At 45.3% G+C, this 18,741-nt stretch overlaps 1 protein-coding gene and 1 long non-coding RNA gene across 51 annotated transcripts in view; one reads left to right on the forward strand and one right to left on the reverse strand.

The window, feature by feature from the left end:
* Ank3 (ankyrin 3, epithelial) overlaps positions 1–18,741 on the forward strand; it is a 493,951-nt gene that overhangs the window by 369,313 nt on the left and 105,897 nt on the right. For 19 of the 50 annotated variants that reach the window (NM_170729.2, NM_170728.2, XM_030244838.1 and 16 more), the window contains one exon: positions 1,400–1,472. The exons of 1 other annotated variant lie outside the window; for it this stretch is intronic. In NM_170729.2, the coding sequence (NP_733925.2) occupies positions 1,400–1,472 (73 nt within the window). Of the gene's footprint in view, positions 1–1,399; positions 1,473–1,649; positions 1,713–17,639; positions 17,694–18,741 lie in introns of all 50 variants that reach the window. 30 more of the 50 variants (XM_011243299.2, NM_146005.3, NM_170688.2 and 27 more) reach the window with 3 other exon arrangements.
* Gm33361 lies at positions 2,930–18,731 on the reverse strand. The gene is made up of 2 exons (XR_380548.4): positions 6,425–18,731; positions 2,930–4,649 (listed from the first exon to the last, which is right to left on the reverse strand). It is a non-coding gene; the product is annotated as a predicted gene, 33361 (long non-coding RNA).

The following is an 18,741-nucleotide window of genomic DNA, read 5'->3' on the forward strand; positions in this document are numbered from 1 at the left end:
GGTCCTCCATGCCAGAGAAAGATGGAGAGTTCTAACAGCCCAGGACAGCCCCGAGAGCCATTTCTACTACACAGAATGTAGGCGCGGCAGGACCAAAGTCACAGAAATGCCAGTATGACCCAAAGTTTGATAATGATGTGTTGATATCGGTGTGCAATGACACATGTTCTTTATTAACAAGTTATTATGCTGAGAGACTTAGTAGGGGGCATATGGGGATTTTTCTGTACAATTTTAGAGTCTATAAAACTAACTGAAAGTTTATTTTAAAGATGTGATCAATTTCAGTATTATATACTAAGAGAGGCACAAAAAATGTTTTATTTCCACATAACAGTTGAGCGTATGTGTGTGTAGGTGCTTTGCTTGAATGCATATCTGTGCACCAGCCAGAAGTGGGCTTCTGATCTCCTGGAACTGCAGTGCTGTGAGCCACCATTTGGGTGCTGAGGGCCTAACCGGAGAAGCAAATTCTCTTAACCACTGAGACATCTCTCCAGCCCCCACTTTCAGCTTTTTTTTTTTAACTTAAATGATACAGATGCTTTCTTCTGAATAGACATAGATTATAACGTTACAAAGTCACCAAGTAGCAAACTAGAGTCAGACAGGCACTGCCCAGTAGCACGCTGTGCTTGAGGAAGATTTTTGGGAGCTAAGATGATTCTCCAAACATGTGGCCTCTAAAATGTCTGGATGAATATAATTATAAAATATGCACAACGTCTATCTCTTCAGTGTTTTTGCTGTATCCCATCAGTGGAGTGGACACATAGTGGAGAAAAGAAAGGAAGTGAGGGGCTTGGCGCCAGGGATAATGACAAATGCCTCCCTTCTCGAGTGACCCTGATGGGATGGGATATTTGGTTCTTCTGGCATGGATATGCAGAGCACTGCTTTCCCCTCATCCTCTGAAAAGCCTTGTTAGCTTTGCCCCTGGACTCTCTCACCTTGAACTAATCTGAAGGGCACTTCTGAGTTTCTGAGGATTCACCCTCCCCCCCCCCCCCCCCCCCCGCCCTGTGCTGCTTAAGAGAGATGCATGTTGGGCTAGAGAGATGGCTCAGTGGTTAAGAGCACTGACTGCCCTTCCAGAATTCCTGAGTTCAATTCCCAGCAACCACATGGTGACTCACAACCATCTGTAATGGGATCCAATGCCCTCTTCTGGGGTATCTGAAGACAGTGTGCTCATATACAATAAATGAATAAATAAATAAATAAATAAAATCTTTAGAAGAGAGAGAGAGAGAGAGAGATGCATGTTGTGTATACAGCCTTCTAAGTTCCTCATCCCATAGGATATAAATCAGTCAAATTGGAAAGAAATAACTAGTCTCCTTAAAAAAGTCCTTTCACACTGAAGCAACTGCATTGTTGTTGTTGTTGTTGTTCTCAGACCATCACGGAGAAGCACAAAATGAATGTCCCAGAAACGATGAATGAAGTCCTCGATATGTCAGACGATGAAGGTATGGCAGTGTCCTCGAGGGGTTGCCATGGTGATGAGTGACCCTGTCTCTGTTGCTTCCTGAAGAAAGTCTGTCACAAACGTGTTTTGGGCGAGGGGTGGAATGTTTAGATGTTGGTAGTTGTGTCATGGGAGATGAGTATTTTCATACACTCTTATTATCACTTAAATCATGCAGTAAGGAAAGCCAGCGCCCCCGAAAAGCTCAGTGATGGGGAATATATCTCAGACGGTGAAGAAGGTATTTACAGCTCTCTCGTGTGATGAGACTTAATCTCCCGGCTCCAGCTCTCATTTCTTATCTCTGAAAAGTAACACTTACTCCAGTTACTAACCTCTCATGTCATTTCGAGAATTAATTTGGGGAGGGGGGAGTCATTTAAAGGCTGGCCCCGGGTCCTATCTTATCCTCTTTCAGACCTGATTTCTTAAGCCCACTTCTCACCGTTAAGCAGAAAATAATGTCACTAACTATGATGGTCACTCTCTCTCTGTGGTCTCTGTCAAGCAGAAAACTGAAGTTTTATTGTTTATATCTGAATCTAAAAAGGGGAAGCTTACTGTTTAGAGATGTTTTGTTTGTTTCTTTTTTTTCCTTCCTGTAAAAGGCATCCCTATAAGTTGTAGGGTGAGTGCCTGGTCCACAGCATGCTCTGCAGTAAAGTCAGCTTTTGATGTTGGGACCAAGCATGAGAACTCACCCTGAATCAAAGCATCCCAAGCTGTATTTTCAACAGTGGCTTGAAAAAGAGATTGATATGCAGTAGGGCTGCATTTCATGTACTCAATAAAGCTGACGTTTTCTGCTTTATTCAAAAGGATGATATTCTTGACCATGGCATTCGCATGTACATGTGTGTGTGTATACACACATACACACACATATACATGTGCATATGACATGTTTGAAAAGTCTGTTGGAAAAGTTCCATTGTGTAAGTGAGTAAATATTGGAAGGGTGGCAGATTTTTGGAACTTCACTGAAATAATGAAATGTTTACTATATTGAATGTATATTTATTTATTTATTTATTTATTTTGTTTGTTTGTTTGTGTCAAGACAGGGTTTCTCTGTGTAGCCTCTCTTGTCTGTCCTGGAGCTTACTCTGTAGACCAGGTTGGACTCAAACTCAGAGATCCACTTGCCTCTGCCTCCCACGTATGCCACTATTGTCCAGCCACTATGTGGCCTTGGCTGTCCTGGAACTCCTCATGTAGACCAGGCTGATCTTGAGCTTAAAAGATCAACGTGCCTCTGCCTCCCTAGTACTGACATTAATGGCATGTGCTACCAGGCCCTTGACTTTTTAAATTGATTGACTGATTGATTGATTGAATCCAATTATCTTCTAAAATAATTTTCTTCCTCGATATTCCCCCACCCCACCCCCCTTACATGGTACCTTTTCCTGCTTGTATCAGTCTTAGCAGGATTTTACTTACTGGTTCTTTCTTTGATTGCACAAATTCACTGGGAGCATAAGTAGTGTGAAAATCTACCTGATGCCAAGAGGCTGTAATCTCGGTGGCATCCTCTAAGCCACTTAGACTGGCACACAGAGATGCTGGTGGCTGGATGGGCATAGGAAGGGCAATCTTGAAGTTGTGTCAGGATTCTTGACTGTCCATCATAACTGGCTTTAACACTTTTCATTTTACAGGCTTCTTTCTCAATAGTGTGCTTACCTCTCTTTTCTCTCCTACCTGATGCCAGTCGTGTCCTTGTGAGAGTTCGAGTGTCTCTCGGTTCTGTGCTATTACAGTACATTTTCTTGACATATTTCACACTCATGTGCATGTAACGTGGTTTAAGAAAAAAAGTGATGTTTTCCCTGTGTACAACAAAACAGGTCAAAGTTTGTTTCCTAAGTGAAAGTCCCATGAAATACAATATGACAGTCACTGATAGCCATTTTTCTCCTCTTTTAACAAAATAGCCAAGATTACCACCCTGATGAGAGGCCGAGTTTGAATGGACTGCTTTGTTTATATGGATCAGTTATCAAATAGTTTCAAAGCAAGAGAAAGTGGGATCTCTAAACTTTAATTTAGTTAATAAAGTAGAAATGAGAGTCATAGCTGGGCGCATAGTGGTGGCGCATGTCTCTAATCCCAGCACTCGGGAGGCAGAGGCAGGCGGATCTCTGAGTTCGAGGCCAGCCTGGTCTACAGAGTGAGTTCCAGGACAGCTATGGCTATACAGAGAAACCCTGTCTCAAAAAACCAAAAATAAAAAAAAAAAAAAAAAAGAAATGAGAGTCATTTCCTTTATATTTGCAAACTTGAAATTCAGAGTGGCTTATACTTATCATTTTGTCTTTCTTTAAACTCTTTGTTTTGTCCTCTGAGGGTATGTTAATGGATTGTTGGCGCTATTTGGATTTTGAACTAGCTACCACAAAATGTCCTGAAGGTCAGTCTATTTGAACATCCCTGTAGCTAGATTTTATGCTAGAACAATCTTTGCCCAAATGTCTCAAATTTCCCTCTTCAATTTAAATAAACTTTAAAAGTCCCCTGCCTCAGCTACCTTCAATCCTTAGCACTCAGGATGCAGAGGTAGGAGGTGGGATCTCTATGAGTTCGAGTCCAGCCTGGTCTCCAGAGCAAGTTCCAGAACAGGCCAGGCTACACAGAGAAAGCCTGTCATAAAAACCCAAAACTAAACAAACAAATAAAAGTTAAAAATTAAATAAAATAAAAGTTCCCTACTTCCTTGAACTCCTAACTTCTATCTAGAAATTCTGGCTCTGATATATTTGGCCAGGCTGATGCATACATTAGGTTTCGTTATTTATTTAGAATTGGGGCGTGACAGACGGTAGGTACTATACAGCGGTCTGAGGACTACATGTGAGTTAGTTCTGTCCTTGTGCCTTGTAGAACCTGAGAGATCAAACTCTCAGGTTATCAGGTTCAGTAGCAGGCACCTTTGCATGCTGAGTCATCTTTCTTCCAGGTGTTAGAAAGTATCTCAAAGTTTTCATCTTTGTCTCCAGTTCAGGCCAGTCACAGGCACTTCCTCTAACTGTTCCCCTCCTCAAAAGGGTCATTCTCCAGTGTGCGCTTCCACTCATATATGTCCATCAGGAATCTGCGTGTCTAAAATGGAGCTCAAGGCTGGAGATGTAGTCTGATCAATACAGAACTACATAGCAAGGCGGGGTGCTTGCTTTCTCTGTGGGAGACAGTGAAAATGTGTCATTGAGCTGGGTATGGTGGCATACACCTTTAGTCTTAGCATTTGGAGGCAGGGGCAGGAGAATCTCTGTGAGTTTGAGTGAGTTCCAGGCCAGCCAGGGCTACACAGTGAAACTTTCTGAAAACAAACGGGAGAGAGAGAGAGAGAGAGAGAGAGAGAGAGAGAGAGAGAGAGAGAGAGAGAGAGAATGTGTCCTTGATAATACAGCCACTAGCTGGGTATAGTGGTACATGCCTTTGATCCTTGGGGTCTTAGGCAAGCCTGGTCAGTACCATTTATAAGCAACACTTATTAGCAGCTTATCTCAAGAAATAAACTCAAGGATGAGTTTGTGCTATGGGAAATAGTATAAACCCTAAATTAGGAAGGAATAGATATTAAAGGGTTAACATCAGGAAGTCTCTCCCTTCACCATTTTCTACTTTGCTTCTTCCTCCTCTTCCTCTTGGTCTCCTTTGAGAAATTAGTTATAGGTAAGACACGTATGTTTAACGTTTGAGTTAGTTCCTCAAAAAAAAAAAAAAAAAAAAGTCTAAACAGCTCTGCCATTTAATGTCTCAGGAGGAGGCATACAGAGAGCAAAGATGGAAATGTGAACAGAATCAGCAAAACAGGAGACAGATTGGCCTTATATAGAACTGGGAGATTTTGAGGAGTGAGTTTTACAGGGGGGCAAAAGGGGCTGTAGACACTGTAGCAGTCTCGGCATCCCACCCCCACCCCAACACCCACCCCAAGCCGTATCCATTGTGTACAGTGACCCTTCAAGTGCATAAGAATCGTCTTCTTTATTCTACCGCCACTCAGATTCTCACTTTCTGCAACTGAGTCTGTACTTGAAAATAAAGACATGAGAAAGAGAAGGAGGAACAAGAAGAAAAGCAAAAGGGAATGACGGAGAGGGAGAAGGAGAAAGAGAGGGAGATGGTGAAGGGAGAGAAGAGAGAGGCGATGGAAGGAAGGAGAAAAGTTGAGGTCAAGATCGAGAACCAAGGTGCTTTCTAGTTTGGGGCGGGGTTGAGTGGTCACAGGGGGTGGAGCAGTCACAAGGGGTGGAACCGTCAGCCACAGGGGTGGAGCCATCAGTCACAGGGGGTGGAGTGTTCACAGGGTGGAGTTCTCACGAGGTGGAGCTATCATTGTGAGTGGAGTGATCACAGAGGGTGGAGTAGGGGTTGGGGTGGGGCTTCATAGTACCTCTGTCTTGGACCTTAATTGTAAATTCCTGTAATGTGTATATTTTTGCAAATTGGGAAACAAAGTGTCAATGTTATTTTAGCTTGTGGAATTCTAATGGGATGGAGTATAATGACATTTAAAGAACAATAGACGCCACACAATGGCAAATGGAATGAAGCCATGCAAAATAGAAACCAGACAGCAGCGGGCAGAGAAACTGATCCAGGTCAGGAGGCCACAGCCCTGGAAGGAAGGAGGATCTAGTCTGAAGTTGCTTACATTTTGACTGAGCTGTGAAATCTCTGCCAGGCTTGAATGCAGACAGCAAATACTAAAAGAAAAAGAAAAGCTAAGTGTGTGTGTGGTAGAAATAGTTATCAGGAAGGGATAGGGGAAGATACAAGAAAGCTATTCCAGCACTTGGGAGGTAGGTGGATCTCTGTGAGGTCAAGTTCAAGGCCAGCCTGGTTTACCTAGATATCCAGGATAGTCAGAGCTATCTGGAGAGACATTGTCTCAGAAAAACAGCAATAGAAAGATACAATAGAGCAATAAAATTTAGGAAATGGTACCTTGGACAGTGAGGACATCATTCAGCGCATTCTTGATCCAGGAACATTCGATGTTCAACGAATTAAAGTCTGGGTTGTTCACACTGTTCGTTGGTTTTTAAAAGTGTATGGTGAACAGGTTCACAGAGAAAGAGCTGGCCATTCAATGTGATGACCTGGAGGTTGGATCCCTAGAATCCCATAAATGCAGAGTGGGCAAGGCATCTCCCTGAAATCCTAGACCTGACCATGGAGTCAGATATATGGCACCCCCTAGACAAGCAGATTAGCTGTACTAGACATGCCAAAGACCTCTGATTTCTGGTGAGTACTTGCCTCAGAGAATCAGGTGGAGAGCAACTCAGGAAGACTTCTAATATCACCCTCAGAGCTACACACACATGTGAGCCCCCCTACACACACACACACACACACACACACAAATACATGCCAAACCAAGTGTGTATTTAAGAGAAAGAACAAATCGTGTTCTTCACAAAGTAGTGATATTATGGGCTAGGGAGATGGTTTAGCAATTAAATTGCTTGCCCCCGTGTGCCTGAGAGTTTGGCTAGTTCAGATCTCCAGAGCTCACAAGTAAGTGTGAGGGCCTAACTGTAATCCCAGTGCTTAGAGAGAAGAGACAGGAGATCCCCCAAGTCAACTGGACAGCTGGACCACCTTACAACAGTGAATAAGGTGATCAACGTACAAGGAAGAATCCTGTTGCCCTACACACACACACACACACACACACACACACACACACACACACACACACACCACATACTCCACCCACATACCACCCACACATACATCCCACACATTGACAAACAGCGCAGACGCAGACACATACACATACCACACACACAGACACCCCTGTGGCTAATAATATTTTTAAAGAATTTACTGACATGACAATAGAAATAAGCCTCTTTCCCACTATCTTAGTATGAAGATGAAGCAGGCCAGGGCACATGGTCAAAGGCAGTTAAGTACAGATAGAGTTTTGGGTAGATTTTAAGAACTCGGGCAAAGAATTTTCTAAAATTTGTAGTATGGGGAGGGGGGTGGCTGTCAGCAAACATCTTCACCCACTGAACCATGTCTCTGGCCCTCAGAGAAAGGACTTTTTGTAATCCTCCTAGAGCACTCTCACTCAGGAGAGAGTAAATATAATTTGCTTTGGCATAATCCAAAATGAAGGGGAGTCTGAAGGACCGGTCTGGGAAGTGTGAAGCTGGCTCGGCCTACCAGGAACGGTCCTGCTTGCCCAATCTCTCTGGTAATCATAAGAAGATACAGAGCCATTATGTGAGTGGCTTTCTGAGCCTGGGAGGGAGCCAGAAAGATTAGCTAACCTCTGGGGAGGCAGGAGGAGGGCGGGGCATGGTGTTACTGTTGATAGGACCAGGAGGCAGGAGGAGGGCGGGGCATGGTGTTACTGTTGATAGGACCAGGAGGCAGGAGGAGGGCGGGGCATGGTGTTACTGTTGATAGGACCAGGAGGCAGGAGGAGGGCGGGGCATGGTGTTACTGTTGATAGGACCAGGAGGCAGGAGGAGGGCGGGGCATGGTGTTACTGTTGATAGGACCAGGAGGCAGGAGGAGGGCGGGGCATGGTGTTACTGTTGATAGGACCAGGAGGCAGGAGGAGGGCGGGGCATGGTGTTACTGTTGATAGGACCAGTGGGAACTGCTCCTACCCAAATTTTAGCATTTTGGGGAATACCTCGTGGGCAGTGTCTCTCTTCATTTTCCCCCCCACTGGGGTTTCTCTGCTTACCTTTCAAATGGACATTCATTAGCTGCTCGTGTGTCCTGGAGGTAAGCTCAAAATGATAACTTTGAAAACCTAGAAGGGAAGACCCTGTCTCAGCGTCATTTCAGTTGCCGTGATAAAAAAATAAATAAATAAATAAATAAATAAATAAATAAATAAATAAATAAAACAAAACAAAAACTCTTGCAAAAGTAACTTAAAGGTGAGAGGGTTTGCTTGAGCTGGAAGTTCCAGGTTTCAGTCCACCGAGCCAAACCATCAGGGGCTTGAAGCATCTGGTCCTTTACTTCAGAAGGTCAGAAGGACAGAGCGATGCTCACATGCACATGGGAGCTCAATGGTCCTTCTCCATTCTTTTAAAGATTTGGCTTTGCTTTATGTGTATACGTGTGTTAGCGTGTGCCTACAGTGGCCAGAAGAGAACTTTGATTCCCCTGGAGGAGGAATTACAGGTAGTTAAGAGCTGCCTATCATCGGTGCTGGGGACCAAAGCTAGACCCTGTACTACAGCAGCCAGTACCCTTGACCTCTGAGCCACGGCTAACTGCTCTTCCACACTGTGCCTTTCCACGTAGACCCTCACAGATAATCAATCCATCACACCCTAAGTGTTTCCTTCCAGAACATCATCTCCTGCAAGCTTCTTCACCTCCCACGTAGCCTAACCCCCACGCAGAAGCTCCAGAGTCTCCCTTGTCTCACGTTCATGTCCAGCCAGCCAGGAACTCTTATCTGCTCTGTTTCTGCATCCATAGAACCTCTCAAGTCTGCCTTCTCCTCTCCATTGTCACCAGCTCAGGAGCTTCCCTGTGGCAGGATCCAGCGGGTGCCTTTTGTGTAGCTGTCATTTGTTCTAACCCCGTAGACTTAGCTGTAAATTAACATACGTATTTCTATTTATTTGGAAGCTAGATTGAATGAGACTGAGGCTAAGATTTACTTATTCAGCTTTAGCACAATTATTGAGGGAATTATCTCCAATCTATATTCTTTCTTCATTTTAATGTATATGAGTACACTGTCACTGTCTTCAGACACACCAGAAGAGGGCATCGGACAAGTGCTTGTGAGCCGTCATGTGGTTGCTGGGAATTGAACTCAGGACCTCTGGAAGATCGGTCAGTGCTCTTACACTGAGCTGTCTCTCCAGCCCCCCTAATCTATTTTCTAACACTAAACTGGCTACTTCCTTAGTTGTGGTCCCCAAATACTTGCTGTTGGAGTCTCACCTTTGTTATTTCTGCTCCATCACTTGGGCACCTGCTCTTGGTCCACTACATCTAATGGAGACCTCACGTTTTCTCCATCTTCTTTCTTCTTCTCCTCCTCCTCCTCCCCTTTTTCCTCCTTCCTCCCCCTTTTCCTCCTTTCTCCTCCTTCTCTCTCTTCCTACCCTCTTTCTCTTCAAGGTCCCTACCTGTGACTCCCCAAGCCCAGTAACCAAAGACCCACCTACCTCTGTCCTCCCCAGCCGTTGGTTGTAGCCACTTTTATTTAACCAATAGCTTTAAATTGGGGAGCAAGGTTTATACAATAAAGGCAATGTATATGTAAGAATTTGGGAGCAACCAGATCTTGGGGTACAGAATTTAGCATTTTGACTACATAGCAGCACCAGACCAACCCCCAATGCTCAGCTGTGCACCCAGCTTCTAAAGAGGTCCTTACAACTCTACATTTCTTCTGCCTCCCAGCTTGACCCTCCTGGGCTTTCACTCCTGTTGTTGGGTAATTGTAACGTGTTCATTTTCATGTTTGTGTAACACCCCACCAAGAACTTACAATAACCCAACTAAGGTCTCTGCCCTCCTGTAGATGGCAATGTGGGTTCTTTCCAGCTTGAAGCTATTGCAAGGAAGCCTTCTGTTTACAGATACCCTCTTGATATGCATAGGTGTTTGCCTCAGGAGAGAATAGATCTATAGGTCCAGAGGTGGAGTTGTAGGTTATAGAAAGGCAGCCAGATACACACACACACACACACACACACACACACACACACACACACACACATCAATAAGCCAGTATTGTAAAGTTGCATAGTGAGATAATAAAAGAAAAAGAGAAAGAAGAGGAAGAAAAGGAGGAGGAAGAGGAGGGGAAGGAGGAGGAGGAGGAGGAGGAAGAGGAGGAGGAGGAGGAGGAAGAGGAAGAAGAAGAAGAAGAAGAAGAAGAAGAAGAAGAAGAAGAAGAAGAAGAAGAAGAAGAAGAAGGAAGAAGAAGAAGAAGAAGAAGACAAGAAGACAATTGCTGGATGTGGCAACATATGTACTACACCTGTGACCCCAGCACTCAGAAGGCAGGGGCAGAAGGAACCCAAGTTCTTAGCCAGCCTGGGCTACCTAGCAAAGCCCTGTCTCAGAATAAAAGCCAAAGCAACAGCAGAAAAAGAAAACTACAATGGAAAGGCTATTTTAAAGCAAGTGGTCTCCACAAGAAGGGAGGATGGGCTGGGATCAGATGAGGGGTGCATACCGATGGAGGAGCAGAGAGATCAGTGATCTGGTTCTTGGCCTGGATGGTGTTTATTTCATGACAGTGTGCTGATGTGCACTTTTGTGCGTGTGTACCTCACAATAGAAGTAGCTGTTGTTCCCTCACGATACAAATACATTCCAAAAGAATAATGTAGAGACAAACAGATAACACAAACTTCTCAGCATTCCCTTGTCCTTAGGCTCATCTAAGTCCCTACCTAAGGTCTACAGATCTGCCTCTCTCGACTTGCATCAGATCATGTTTTTAGAGCCCTTCCTGGTTCTGCCTCCTAACAGAATCAGTCCTTTGTTTCAGGCACGTAAGTATAGAGTAGTTCTGTAAATGGTCGGTGATAAATATTCTCAGAGTTCAACTGTCTAGGCTCCATCTTATTTCCCTCTGTGCACACAAACAGCCCAAAATCTTTGCCCACACACCCAGGTGTGGCCATGGGACTCTGAAAGTATTTATGGAAACAGGCAAGAGGCTAGATTTCATCCCCAGCCTGTAATTTTAGCATGTGATTCATTTTGTTTATTTCTTTCAAACTGGACAGCCTGCTGTACAAGAGTAGATCTATGCTGGCCACTGTTGCAGTCTGGAGACCCGGTCACAGCTGTCCTTGTTTAAAGGCATCTACCACCTTAGCTTCACATAGCTGGGTCACAGCTCGGGCCAGGCTCCAATCAAGGAACACAGATTAAAATCACACACAGGTCGAGCTAATAGCCAAAGCCTTTGCTCTCAACCTCTAACGTGGCTTTGGTGTGGTAATAAGGCCAGAAGCCCCTGAGGACATGGCTCATTTAGGTTTTCAATGTGATCTTGAATAAAAGGTATAGCCTAGAGTTCACAAGTAGTAAAATCTTGTTGAGTGTCATTTACTGACTCTGTCATGTTTAAGTCTCTCAAAGTAACTCCAGGCTATTCTTATTACAATTATTCTCCCAAGTTATATTTAGTCGCAATTAGAGCCCGCACTGAACTTGTTATGAGTCCTAATTTACCTTGAGCATCAGGCAGGTGTGTGGTATGTCCACAGCTTTACATTGTCCAGAAAGCTGGGATTTGAATTTAGTTCTCTTGGCGAGATTTCATACCCACAGAGGCATCGCAGCAGAGGCGATCACGGTGTAGGTAGGGAAATTTGAGAGATTCCTAACATCCTCTGAAGGACCCTGGAAGAAAACATGTTGAAGAATGGCTGGAATTTGGACCAGCAGAGGTTGTAGCAGAGCGGTTGTTGGGGAGGTAGGCTGGTAGGAGTCAGACACAGATGTTCCGAGTCCCCAAATTACATTCAGCTGTGCACACAGAAGAGGACGCAGGGTGGTAGTGCCAGACATTGGTAGATGCGGGCATCAATACAGAGCACAGGAAGTAACCCAGGTCTGGAAACTTCTATGTATACTGACGTAGAAGAGGAAGAAGACTGCTAAAGGGTATACGGAGGGTGTGGTAAGGGATGGGGGGAGGAAGAATCTGGGAGAGCAGGTTCCAGTTATAGCATCCATCAGAGAAACTTTCTCTGAAAGTAGGAATCAGCTGGTTGATGGTGGTGCATGCTTTTGATACCAGCAGTCAGGAGGCAGAGACAGACAGATCTCTCTAAGTTCGAGACCAGCCTCATCTACAGAGTGACTTCCAGATCGGGTTACACACAGAGAAATTGTGTCTCAAAAAATGTGTGTGTGTGTGTGTGTGTGTGTGTGTGTGAGAGAGAGAGAGAGAGAGAGAGAGAGAGAGAGAGAGAGAGTCAGGGGAGCATACATAAGTAATGGGGAGTTAGCTCAACACCAACCACATCCACTCATGGCATTGAGGAGAGAGTCACAGATTTGAGCTCAGAGCTGTAATATAGGATAGGAAAGATACACAGTATGTTTCTCCCCGTAAAGCTAAGGTCGAGTGAGGTTCAGGAACTACCCATGCACTGCCTGATGGACAGATAGCCTGAAGCTACAAGTGCCTGCACTGCAGACAGTTAATTACTGGCCCAAATGAACTGTAACTTTGCAGACTCTTTTGCTCCTCTTTTTTTTCCCTTTCCCTGCCTGTCCACCTGAGCATCCTGACCTGATGACCTGACCCATGCAGTAGAAGGGCCAAGCTTCCCACTCTTAGCCTCTCTCCCACTGTTAGCATCCTTACTGCTGAGAAGTTGGATGCTGGACCCAGGGAATAGCATGGATGAATGGGCAAGGGGAGGCAGAGCGCTGAGCATCTGGGAACAAGGGATGGTGAGAGAAACAGAGGGTGATGTTGCTAATCCTGTGACTTCCCCAGGCTGAGCTCTGGTAAGAATAGAGGCCTCATGCGGTGTGGACTTGTATGTATATACCTTTGAGGAATAGGCTGGAAACAAACCAAGAGGTGTGTGTTTTCCACCTGGTTTAGTGGTGACAGTTTAAGTGCACAAAGAGATCTCAGGTTTGGGCCACACAGTGGGCCCTTTGCGGGCTGTTTACCTGGACCTTCCTTACCTAATAATGGGTTCTCATGCTCTATACCCAGATAATGAAAGAACTGAGGTGAAGGAGGGCTAGAGTGGGTTTGGTGTAAAATGGATAGCTAAGAAAGAATGCACAGACAAGACTGAACAGGTAGCTCACTTAGAGAGGACCTGTGTTTGATACCCAGAAGCCACATTAAAAAAATGGGGGGCTAGAGAGATGGCTCAGAGGTTAAGAGCACTGACTGCTCTTCTAGAGGTCCTGAGTTCAATTGCCAGCAATCACATGGTGGCTCACAACCATCTGCAATAGGATCTGATGCCCTGCTCTGGTGCACATGGAAGAGCAAGCAGAGGCAGGCTCTGTCATTTTTCTCATGGTTGCAATGCTTGGTCAGCCAATCTAGTCAGATGAGTAAGCTCTGGGCCAGTGGGAGCGGAACAGTGGACAGTTTCTGAGGAATGATGTCACCGCCTATCTTCTGGGCTGCATGATTTCTTTACACATATAGGTTTTGTACACATAAGGACATACAAGCACAGGAAGAGAACAAGTTGGCATGATAGTGCTGCATGCAAATAGCAGTCAGTGTTCTAATCCTGCCAGTGTTCTGGTTCTGATTTCATAGAGTGAGTTTGTCGCTGGCAGCTGAGTCGTGGTCCAGTCAACTTTACCAGTGGCTTAGGTTTGACGTAATGGGATCAGGAAAGTGATTTCACACTCCCTACTATCTGGATTCCATCCTCAGCTTAAAAGTTTATGCCCAAGTCATCGTGACACTTAGTCCTAAGGGAGGTAACACAGGGGAGTTTCTACATCCAGGTCAAGCATTGCAACCATGAGAAAAATGACAGAGTCTACTCTGCTTGCTCTTTCCACCCCTCTGTAGGAGAGACACCAAATCCCTTTTCTCTTCTGGGATGGGTTTGTTTATTAACCCAGCCAAGATCACGGGGGACATTCTCACTGCCCCGTTGGGAAAGCGTCCAGCACTGAGTCATGTGTGCCGACCTCAGACACTCTGCAGCCCGGATTAGGGAGCCATGAACTGCTGCGTGGTTTTAAAAGAGAAACACACCCTGGCTACAAGGAACAGAATCCTTAAAAGCAAAGAAGGGAATCGACTTTGTACTCTTAAAAAAAAATCGATCACCTGAACAGAGTCATTTATTCCATGAGGTAATTGCAGTTCATTGTTTCAGAGGGGTGTGAACTTGGCCAGTCAAACCCCTTTCTTCCTCTGTGGCCACCTACAAAGCCAGAATCTTAAGCCAAGATCTAGGGACTAGATGAGTGGAACAGGTGGTTCCCTGATGATGCCTCAGCTCTTCTGGCTTCTAGAATCACCTGTTTAGCCCACCACTAAGTTAGCCAACAGTTGTCCCCTTTTTTTGGAGACAGACAATGAAAAGATACTGTATTCCACCATTTACTTTATGGTCTCGGTGGCTAACTCTGCCTGCCGAGACATGTTAGAAGCCAAAGGTTCAAGGAAAGTCCCTACCATTTGCTGATCTATAGTAGAGGAGACAGGTAGAGAAGAGGGAGGCAGAGCTACTCAGTCCCCCACCCCCGACCTTCTGCTTCGAGCCATGCCCCTGACCCATTACAGGGTCCTCAATTGGTGTGCTTGATGGTGTGGTGTGCCTTCTAGAAGGGCCTAGATGCCACTTAAAGCCCAAATTACAAATCCCACCCACCTCCAGTCTTCTCCCGCCTCTCTGAGTACAGTAACCTTGCATGAGCGAACACAGGTTCTACCTTCCAACTGAAGAACAGAAAGAGAGAGAGGGGGAGGGGGAGGGGGAGGGGGAGGGAGAGGGAGAGAGAGAGAGAGAGAGAGAGAGAGAGAGAGAACTGGGATCTAAGTAACTTCTTATCCGCTGTTGCATAACTACACTAGAGTTAGCATTGGGAACGAAAGTCTGGGCGCATCCGGGTTCTGTTCTCCTCTCCTCTCCTTCTGTGCTTCCTGTTCACTTCTCTGCTTGCTTGTTTTGTTTCAAGCACGATCTTACTGTGTTTGTCTGGCTGGTCTGGAACTCTGTAGACCAGGCTGATGTTGAACTTACAGAGATCTGCCTGCCTCTGGCTCTGAGTCCTGGGATTAAAGACATGTGCCAGCACACCAGGCTTCCTTCCTGCTTTCTTGATTATTAAGGATGAAACAATAGAAGATAAAGGAGTGCATCATATGAGTGTCTTTGTTGTTTGGATTTTCTAGGCTGTAAATTCATTACTCACTTATTTATATGTTGAGACAGGAACATAGGTAACCAAGTTCAATATTTTTTAAGATAGATTTATTTTTATTTTATGTATTTGGGTGTTTTTCTTGCATATGTATCTGTTCATATGCATCCCTGGTGTCCAAGGGACCCAGAATCGGACCTGGAGTTACACATGGTTTTCAGGTGCCAGACAAGTTCTAGGAATGAAACCCAGGTCCTCTGGAAAGGCAGCTGGTGCTCTTTTTTTTTTTTAGATTTATTTATTTTATGTCTACGAGTACACTATAGATGTTTTCAGAAACACCAGAAGAGGGCATCAGATCCCATTACAGATGGTTGTGAGCCACTATGTGGTTGCTGGAATTTGAACTCAGGACCTTTGGAAGAATAGACAGTGCTCTTAACCACTGAGCCATCTCTCCAGCCAGCTGGTGCTCTTAAGTGCTAGGCCCATTCCTCCAGCCCCTCAGGCCAGTCTTGAACTCACTATATAGTTAAGAATGACTTGGGATTTCTGACCTTCTGCCTTCACCTACCGAGTACTGGAATTACAGCCTTGTGCCATGACATCCAGTTTATTAGACGCACAGAGGTGGGAGATAGACCCTAAGTCTCTGCCAACTGAACTGCATCCTAAGCCCTAGGCTGAACTGCCTTCTCTGACAGTTAGATGAGATTATAGAGATTAAATATGGTTTGATTTAATGAAAAGTGTTAAGAAATATATAATCTATGTTTTATAGTCCTTATTAATCATCAGCAAAAAAGTGTATAACAGATCTTGTTTCTTGTTACATTTTTTGAAATGTGTGTGTGTGTGTGCGCGCTCGCGTGTATGAACAAGTGTAGATATCCAAGGACAACTTGCAGAAATCAGTTCCCTTTTTTCAGTCTAAAAAGAGAAGTGTCTCAACAAAATAACTGCATGTGTGCCAATGGATAGATGTTGCCTGCTAGCCATAGTTACTCTAAAACCCATGCCCAGGGACCTTAAACTATGGTTCAACCAGTGTTCCCCTGCCCAGTTGCTGTGGCTTCCATCAAGCTTGCTGCCCAAGGTCCTCGGGGCACACCCATACTTGCCACCCTGTGCTGGGACCTGTAGCCAGCAGAGGTCAGCTCCTCACTACCCTCTTCACGGACACACCCACCATTCAACCCTGGCAAAGTTCTCCATCACATGTGGCACCTTCCTGTGAGCACCCGCGGGTGATCTGCAGTTCACTTGCTCCCCCTCTGCCATTGTTGTATGGATACATAGAGTTAGGGATTGGGCAACTGTCTGTTCCAGCCCAGACTCTGCCCACGGTTTGACAAGAGAGCTTGAGGAGGTGAGCTAATGCATTTGCCTGTCACTCATAAAAGGGGTGAGGGACAGGGCTGGGAGAGATGGCACCACATGGTTAAGAATCCTTTCTGCTCTTCCAGAGGACCTGAGTTCAGTTCCCACCACTCAGATCACACCCACGTGTAGCCAGCACCCTCTTCTGGACTCCAAAGATCCCCTCGGACTTGTGACATACACATAGAGGCACTAAATAAATAGAAACCAGCGAGGGTTAAATGAAGCACACATGTTGTAAAGTGTGCTCAGTCTGTCAGATGGACAGCACTGACCAGCGGCAGTGTGGTATCCACACCACGATCCGGTTCCTGGCCCTCTGTATTGGAGACTGGGTGCCTTCAGCACAATAGTTGGCTCTACTACCTGGATATTCAGTGTGGTTAGTTCACAGACCGATGACATCACAGCCAGCCGAGAGAGCCTGCTGTGTATGCTGAAACTTGACGTAAACAGTAAGAAATGCTGCATGTGATGGAAGGCTGCTATTTCTGAAGTTGGCATATTCACGATTCCAGAATTCCCCCCAGGAAGGAGACCTAGTTTGGCACAGTCCACAGGCCTAGCAGATGGCTGTAATTGACTAGTAAAATGTTAAGTTCAATGGTTTTCCAAACTGAGCTCTGGGATTTGTGGCCAGTACAAACTTCCAGATTCCTCCTGATGCATACGGCTTTCGGAGTGGCACGCGGATATTGTGTTTTTGTCTTCCTGTGTTCTTTCTCTTTGTGTGTCCCATTTCCTTCAGAAGCAAGTGAGGCGGGAGAGCTTCCTGTCCATATTTGCTTGGGTGTCCACTGGTACACATGTCCACCCTGATGCATGCCTGGCAGGCTTGTGTCTGTCACGTATGTGTTTGTAGTAGACAGAACATGTGGCCCATCTGATTGATCTGCAGTGCCTGTGTTCTGTTTTGTTTTATTGACTTTATTCATTTTGTTTTGACTAGGTGATAAATGCACATGGTTCAAAATTCCCAAAGTACAGGAGGTTTTGGTGAAAAGTAAGTCCCCCCACCCCCACACTCTGGAACTGTAGCTCACCTCTTCAGAGGCTGTACCTGATCTGTCAATCATTCCAAATATTTATTGAGCACCCACACTGTGCTGGCCAGTGTTCTGGGGATCACACAGGGAACAAGGCAGACATCTATGGCCTTCTGAGAGCTTTGCTCATCCCCGCTATCAGCAGGACTCGCTCAGTGGACTTTGAGGAGGAGTCAGAACAAGAGCCTCAGCGCCTAATCTCCTGCCTCTGATATCCCATCTTTCTCAAATGCTCAGTGGCCTTGGATAACTTGCCTCCCTTGTTGCAAAGTGCTCTCCTAGGTCCTGACGCAGAGATAGTAGGTGGAGAGAATTAAATGAGATACTATAGAGAGCACGCAACACACAGTAAATGCTCAATAAATAGAAGCATTGATTCGAGTGATCCGATCGCACCCTCTGTCCTGCCATGAAGACTGATAATGGTTGAAAAGCTCACTGTTTATCACTGTTCATTGTCTCTCTTTGCTGTGATCAAAAACCCACCTTTTAAAGCTCAGCTGATGCTGTCTACGGTTGACTGCTAAGTGCTGTCTCTACAGAGCAGTCAGCTCCTGGTTAATCAGTGGGCTGTGCAAATTACACCCTTCTTGGTTTCTCATCTGTCTGCTCTCGATCTCGTCATCTGGAGGCTTGGGGGCTATTGTTTACTTGGAGGGGCTTTGTGTGTGCTATTTCACCTTTTAATGTTACAGAACGCAGTCTCTTGGTGGAGGTGGTGATGGTTGGGGGCGGGATGGATTCTGCATTCCGCAAGACCAGAATTAAGCCTTTCTGAGTAAAATATCTAACTATAGTTTGGCTTAGCTATTTTGAGCAAGTTCCTCCCTGACTTAGGTCTCTGAGCCGATAAAGAAAGGACTTCAAGTCCCTAGAAAAGCAACAAATGGGTTTTGTGGTGGTGAGCTCGAGGTGGAAAAAGTTACAAGAAAGTTACACATGGGGGGAAGGGGGCGGGGGAGTCAGCAGGGAAGGAGAGGAGGGAGAGAAAGGAAAGAGAAGAGG

The sequence above is a fragment of the Mus musculus genome, chromosome 10 (assembly GCF_000001635.26).
Source record: "Mus musculus strain C57BL/6J chromosome 10, GRCm38.p6 C57BL/6J".
In the NCBI taxonomy this organism is placed as follows: Eukaryota; Metazoa; Chordata; class Mammalia; order Rodentia; family Muridae; genus Mus; species Mus musculus.